This window comes from Montipora capricornis, chromosome 7, assembly GCF_036669925.1.
Source record: "Montipora capricornis isolate CH-2021 chromosome 7, ASM3666992v2, whole genome shotgun sequence".
In the NCBI taxonomy this organism is placed as follows: domain Eukaryota; kingdom Metazoa; phylum Cnidaria; class Anthozoa; order Scleractinia; family Acroporidae; genus Montipora; species Montipora capricornis.
Window position 1 is genome coordinate 39,847,682 of NC_090889.1, and position 7,500 is coordinate 39,855,181.

Below are 7,500 nucleotides of genomic sequence, written 5' to 3' on the forward strand. Positions count from 1 at the left end.
GCTCCGAGGCCTTCGGGTCAAACTTCTATATTTGGTGTTGTTTTCTTTGTATCCAAGTCTGTTTTGGGAATTGAGAGACAAAAGAAACTTGAAAACTTTGCCATTTTGACCCGAAAGCCTCGGAGCCATGTTAGAATATTGATATATCGAACGTGGGCTATTCATACGGATGGTTGATCCGAACGTGACGATCCAAACTCACGACTGAAACAAGAATGCTAAGTATTTTGCTGTGACATTAAATCATAACATTGGGCACTTGTTCACTCAACACAACACAGCCAAGAGGAACTGGGCACTGGTTTGAGGTTACTACTGGCGTGAAGACGTCAACCATTATTGCATACTAAACGAAGTAATTGTTGATGTGAAAAGACCGTTGGAAGCGTGTTTCATCAAGAAATGGAGGTTTAAGTGTGCAAGGTTTTTCAAAGGTATGGTTGTTCAATTTAGTTGGCTAATTCTTGCGTTCACTTTCCTAAAACGCACACAAATGAAGTTCGGTCAGTGGTACACTCGCAGTACATGAATGAACTGAAGTCTGTCTGAATGAGTAAAAACTAGTTTTACGGCGTTCAACTTAACCAAATATAAGTAGAACATGGAGAAATCGAATGGACTAATACTGTACTAGTGCAGGTACTAGTGGCCGCTTTAGTAACCTCTAATGAATCATTTTTAAGCCAGCACACTTGACAAGATCGAGTTTCGCATAGTAAACACTACAACAATGCAACGAAAAAAATAGCGCTTATAATGCATTCCACCCTCTGCTCAGTCAAATGAAGCAAGAATTTTGTCAGAATGTGTTTTCTAACAACTTTCTTTGGTACATTTTACACATTTTACTCGATAACGTTGATTTCAACACGGAGTTTTGATTCCCTTCCGTGTTTAAGCGCCTGTGGACGTCATGAGCGTGTTGCGTTTGTTTCTAAGATAATTACTGGGTTGCCTATGGGCAAACCCAGTCGAGGTCTACGTTTAGTTTGTTTGTTTTCTTTTTCTTTTTTTTTTTCCGTGTCGGTAAAAGTCTTGCCTGTCACTCGGCCGGTAAGTGTTGCCTTTGTGTATAGAGCCTTTTGCGCGTATTTTCTTAGGATCGAGAGGGTAGTGGAACTGCGTAGATTTCTCTGGTGGACACAGTAGAATCATCAACTTAGCCTGCAATGGCGTCGAAAGTCATGCAAAGCGAATGGCGTTTTAGTGGATCCTTAAACAAAATTTACCCTTATGGAGCTCAATAATGGAAAGTCAGTTGGATAAACTAGGCATGAATCTCAAAAGCGACGAGTACTGGACTTCGACAACAATCTATCGCCCGTCGAGACGAAATCACAGTGAGCAGTATTTACCTGAAGTACATGATAATTTGACACAATTGAGTTTTTTGTCTTCACGCACGCAATGAAATAGGAAGAGGTTTTCGCCTCTAAGAGCAAATATGTTGTTTGTTTCAATAAAATTTTCGCTGGAAAAGGATTCTGTGGTATTTTCTGCCTTTGTGAATTATAATATCATGTTGTGTATTGAATTTTTGAGCTTAAGGTTCAAATGTCATATGGGAGAAGTTTTTTAGTATTGCTCTGTAAGCAGGAAGGGTTCACAGGCCTGTTGGAAGCGTGCTTGAGTTTCAAGAAAATGAGGCCCAAAATCGGTGAACACTTGTGACGCAGATGAATAATAAAGCAGCTGCTATTTCCAAAATGATGGAATTACCTGGTGATAAATAACATCGTACGCGTCTTGGAGAGTAAATTTTGACTTTGCATTGGGCGATTGTGATCTTTGTTTTGACTTCGCTCATTTCATTGTCAAACTTGACACTTGACAGAAAAAGAAACTTACAAAAACCCGGTATCTTGCCATCATTTGACACAGATGCTTCACTGTTTGGCGAGTAAACATGCCGCGGTAACTTAATCACGACGCCCGCTGAATTCCGGCCATGTTACTTTCGATTTTGCAATTTACTTGAACGTAGCAAAAATCTCTCAAAATGTTTGTCGCTGATCGTAACTTTTTATATTCTATATTCACGGTTCAAAATTAATGTTGTTTTCATGTCGTAAATATTTCATTCTCGATCGACCGTCCGAGAAACTTCCTTCTGCTCTTTCTGAAAACTGTGTATCAATATTTATTTGCTTTTTCATCAATATTTGTTTTGCATAAAGCAAGCTAACAGAATCTGTACCTTGCTGAGTTCGCATTTGTTAGCGTTAATAGTATTTTCGGTCAGATGTTTCTGTTTGCCATGAGGGGTTTATTGTTTTGGTCTCCCATCCCAACACTAACCCCGCGAAACAGGGCTTGACTTCAGTGAAGTTTAGTATTACAAAATTTTCGGATGCTCATAGGGCACACTTGTGGTGAAAAGAAGTTGTGAGGGAACTTGAAAATTATCAACATGTCAGCCCAGAAGCCAATGTTTCTCGCTTCTCTTTTATTTGTTATTCTTCAGAGACTGGAATGCTGTATTTCAATACCACACAATTCAGTGCCTTCTGATTTTCTGTAGCACGTACCACAGGCAAGCCAGTGTATGCTTCACAGAAGCATCTAGTTTGTTAAAGTCTGGGCTGAACAATGAAAATGTAACGCTTGACAAAGTATGTGATTTATATGTAGTTATTTCCCAGTCGGTGCATGAGAAAATATCTATTCATACAAATGAAGATATCAAAATAATAAAATGCTGTAATACTTTCTACGTAATCGAGTTACATGTTTTGCGTTCTTGAAGATTTACGGGTGCGATTTGGGCTGAACATGTTTCTCAGAATTGAGTGGTAATTACTATTGTTTACTTTAAAGGTATTGTGATAAAACCTGCCAAACGTCACCACAATGCTGTCTTTGTGTTTAATGTTATTAGGTCAAGGGGAATATGGTACGGTGTATGACATTTGCAGGCTACACGAGAATTTTGGCCAAGCTAGCTTGATCATCATTCTGGTTAGCTTATTTACGTTTAGCTCTTGGTTATAGAAATGGCATGAGCCAACCGCGAGCCCGAGATAACCTCGAGTCACTAGTCAACCTCGAGTCAACCACGAATCAAGCCATTTTTTTTTTATTTAGTCCCGAGGAATATATTGAATTTATCTTTTTTCAGCTCGTGAGCGGGCGGAATTCAACAAATCCTGCAATCTGATTAGTTCCCGGAAAGGGCGGAATTTTCTCATCCTGACCGCCACAGCGGGTAGAATCCGTCGAGTTGATCGATTTATTTTTGTGATCGAATGGGTGGTAATCGTCAGACTGTCGCCGTTTTTACACTTCCATAGACAACTAATCAACGCAAGTTTATCTCTATTCACCTTTAAATGGCAAGCAAAGTCACTGTAAGTAAATTCAATTGAGTTTTATGAAGTTCTGTTGAGAAGAGTTTGCTTAGCTGTTTGTAGCTCGGTGCTGTAATGGCGCTTAATCCTGTGTGTCAGTATCTATAAAATTCTAAGTAAAAAATAGTGAGTTGCAGTCAAGTTTACCTCTCTGATCGTTGCTGTATTTGAGGGAGTTTCTGTGGAATACACTTGACGGATTTCCTCGCTATCTGCTGCTCAATTTACGGTAGAAAAGTTTGATTTCGAGTGATTCGCAACGACTGACAGAAATTGTTTTTGTAGTACAACGTCAAACTTTGCACGAAATTTCACACTAGAAAAAAAAAACTTTTGGAGAACTTAACTGGAGAACTAAATGCAACTAACATAAAGTAGTTCGAAAAAAATCTGTTCTTTAATACATCTTTCTTTGTCTAATAAATACTCATTCGTTCGCTCGTTAGATTTTCTTTACGAATGGTTTGTAGACGGCGCGTAAGCCAATTCAATGACAAAGTTTCCAAAGGATCTTGATGACAGCAGGCAAGTTAAAATTTTAAAGAAAACGACAACACTCTTAAATTTGCAAAACATGTTTCGACAGAAACTTCTGTCATCTTCAGTTGATAGATTTACAAAGCGTTAGAAGTTGAATTTATAAGTAGGAAAAATGCTGATTAGATAGTAACAACGGAATGTACATAAAACGTGGCAATGTACATTCCGTTGTTACTATGTAATTAGCATTTTTCCTACTTATAAATTCAACTTCTAACGCTTTGTAAATCTATCAACTGAAGATGACAGAAGTTTCTGTCGAAACATGTTTTGCAAATTTAAGAGTGTTGTCGTTTTCTTTAAAATGACAAAGTTGCGTAAACAAACCCTCTTGTAAGCCAGTTTACCGCCAGAAAAGAAAAATAAACATGTTGTTGTCCGGCTTAAGGTCGGTCTGTATAGTTAAAAACTGTGACCTCGGGCTTGAAAATGCTGCCCGAGGCCGCAGGCCTCGGGCAGCATTTTCAAGATAAAACGTGTTTATTTATTTATTTATTTACTTCAAGATGACTTAGCTCAGAAGAATGACCAAAGGGTAAATTACAAACTCTGTGAATATGGAATGCAGGCAAGTTCCCTTCTCTTTGTACTGGCGTGTTGAAAATGTACAATTTCGGATAAATTCCATTGGCCATCTTGGTTGATTGAGCCGTATTTCGAACTTTCCTAGATTTCACAAAAATGTGAACTTGCTAGAACTCTGAAAGTATATTTCTGAAAATAGTTCACCAAAAGGTTCTTTTTGACGCAATAAAAGAAAATCCGAATTTTCCGATCTGCCGTCGGATTCTCCATAATTTACAGGCAGTGGCTCTTAAGTTGTGTGCATAACTGCGATGATCAATCATATGTCCATAACCATGCTTATTAAAATTATACAAAAAAAATTGAGGGGTCACCAGAATTATTTGTTAGTTGTAAGTACTGTTGCTATAGTAACCTGTTACAGAGTATCATTGCAAGTCGTTTACCAATGATACTATAACTGTAGTATCATCTGATAAGGAGTTGTAGCATTAATCCTTTAAAGTAAAAGTGATGAGATAGAAAGGGCTGAAGACTGTGCTTGACAACTTATACTAAAGTTGTTACCCTATCCTGTTTTAGATACTTGTGAGCTGCAGCAGTTCTTAAATCAGAATAAGGAGACTCGAGGCTGGTGATTGAAGCAATAATTTCCTGGGATTTAGACTAAACAATGGCGGTGAGTAACGCCTTCCTGTTAGATCGCCCACAGCTCCTACCTTCAGAGAAACCCTACATTCAATTTCTTCATATCTTCATTCATCCATCCATCCAGCTATCCGTCGACCCATGCATCTATTGATCCATCGATAAATCATCAATTAATCCACTCATCGATCAATCGGATAAAATGCCGTCTTTTCTCGCCTCCTCTTTCCTTTGTTATTCTTGCCTTGCCTCGCCTTGTCTCAGTCACCAATATTCAAACTTTGCAGTTCTAAAATTCTAATTCTAAAATGATCCTGTCATCTTTTGTCCTGTTAGCATTCCTGGAGAGACCAATATCAGGTAGAAGATGAAGAGGTGGCGTTAGCCAAGGCTCTGGAACTTTCATGTCTAGAAGAGGAAAAGAAACAGCCAGCAAGTCCAATCCAACACGATCCTTGTCATGGTCATGGGCCGCCTGGTCATGGGGATTTGGTAAGAGTTAAAATTACTGAGACTGTACATTTAATATAAAAAATCACCTAGTACCCAATGTCGCTTACTCTTAAAACAATATTTAAAGAGTAAGGGATATTGGGTACAAGCTGATTTTGTAAGAGTCTTAAATGTCGGTGATAAGCTGAGGGTGGAAGACCACTGAGGTCTACTAATATCCCCACATTGAACTGATCTGTTAACATTGCAACCACTAGTTTAATTTTGTGATATTTGCGAGTGGCTCGAGTGACGCAGCGTTTCGTCGCGACCCAGGGGCTCATTGGAGACCTTTTCTGCTTTTTTTTTACCTTTTTTTTTCTGTTTCTAATTTTAAAAGCTATGAACCTAAAATAATAAACAAATGAGGTAGAAAAACACGTAAAAGTTAGGAAAGTAAGATCAAGAAACAAGAACAAGACTGATGACCAATCCCCAGCTAACGAAATATTAGGGTACGACAAAGTTTTGATTATGCAGCCTTTGTGGCACAGTTATCCTTGCTAAGAGTAGAGATGCATTAGCTTTGTTAATCATAATACTTTTGCTATTTTCTCAGGCTAAGCAGGATTACCGAATGCAGAAAGTTCAAGCTTTCCGAGAAGATAAATCTTTACCCAAGCAGACACGGAAGCCTCAACGAGTTGGACACGGTGTGATGGGCCAAGGTACACACTCTAGCAGGTTAAAATGGATTTAGGCATAAAAGAACTCATCAAACCTTAGGCCTGGTTTGTTGTTAGCCAAACACGGGGCTTGATCTCTTACATGAAAGCATTCTTTTTGAGGGTAATAATATTTTAATTTCGTATGAGTCAGACGTCTCTTACTATAACTATTTATAACTCATGACAGGGAGCGTGCCTTCACAACGAGTACAAAAAATAGCAACCCCGCTGTGCCTTCCAAATAACTGCAAGTGGGATTCAAGATCAGGCCAATACATTAAAACAGGAGCGAGGCGTGAATCGCTGTATGTGGTAGAAGAGGCACTTCAAAACCTCCGGAGGGTTAAAGGTACATACCATTCGTTGATTAAACTGAAAGCATTTGCAGTCTATTTAGAGAAAATCGACCCATTGCAGACTAACTTGAAAGTTTCAGCCAATTAATTTTTTAATTATCGGCAGAGTACCCGCGATACGGTATCGTTTGCTTGGCATTCTTGAGTACAAGAACAGTCATTGTTAGAAATGGGCAAAAATATATTGGAGAATCAGGTTATTTTAGATTTCGTTGCATAAGACGACGTGGAGAATTGTCTCCTCCATTAGATAAGATGCTAGTCGATCTAAGGGTTAGGGTAAACACTAATTACAAGTATATATAGATTTTTGACTCTTGGTTTGCATAGGAATAAACTGGTTACTCTTGCCTGAAGACCTAGTGGACTTTTAAATTCAGTTGGCCATTTTCGATATAATTACATAAAATTTAATATGTCGTAATAAACCCGACTATGAGACTGAGAAAGGGACAAAAATTTTCTTTTGATTTAGTCCCTTAAGCCTTGGTGCCTTGTTAGAATTTGAAACTGGCCTATTGGGGTTTGATTCCGTCGAGAAAGTAATGGCTCATTCCACATACATTGATCGTTTGGTTGCAAAATAAACGTTGAGATGAAAGTAACAAGGTTGCCATCCCGAAACATTTGTCTAGAGCCTAACCAGTCTATTTATGGTGCTTTGAAAAATAACGACAGCGTTATGCGTTTGATTTTCTAGGTCCCGTATGTGTTGTTTCCATTGCCGGACCTTACAGAAAGGGAAAATCTTATGCGCTAAGTGAAGCTTTTAACCAGCCTGAGGTTTTCCCTCTTGGACATGAAATGGTGGCCGAGACCATGGGAATCTGGATGTGGATTGTACCTGAAAAATATTTGGTGAGCAATAGGCCACTTCCGAGTTGCCTTTTGCCTGTGTCAACACTAGTCTTAGTACGAAGTCAT

The 7,500-nt window shown here is 38.7% G+C and overlaps 1 protein-coding gene across 6 annotated transcripts in view; it reads left to right on the top strand.

The window, feature by feature from the left end:
• The window catches only part of LOC138057177 (guanylate-binding protein 6-like), a 21,253-nt gene that overhangs the window by 1,811 nt on the left and 11,942 nt on the right, over positions 1 to 7,500 (top strand). The window contains exons 1-8 of one of the 6 annotated variants that reach the window (XM_068903238.1): positions 2,899 to 2,958; positions 3,119 to 3,347; positions 4,394 to 4,455; positions 4,995 to 5,091; positions 5,397 to 5,552; positions 6,112 to 6,220; positions 6,408 to 6,569; positions 7,277 to 7,434. In XM_068903238.1, the coding sequence (XP_068759339.1) occupies positions 5,086 to 5,091; positions 5,397 to 5,552; positions 6,112 to 6,220; positions 6,408 to 6,569; positions 7,277 to 7,434 (591 nt within the window). In that variant the 5' untranslated portion in view covers positions 2,899 to 2,958; positions 3,119 to 3,347; positions 4,394 to 4,455; positions 4,995 to 5,085. Of the gene's footprint in view, positions 1 to 163; positions 435 to 2,464; positions 2,613 to 2,891; positions 3,348 to 4,393; positions 4,456 to 4,994; positions 5,092 to 5,396; positions 5,553 to 6,111; positions 6,221 to 6,407; positions 6,570 to 7,276; positions 7,435 to 7,500 lie in introns of those variants that run through there. The other 5 variants (XM_068903241.1, XM_068903240.1, XM_068903237.1 and 2 more) reach the window with 5 other exon arrangements.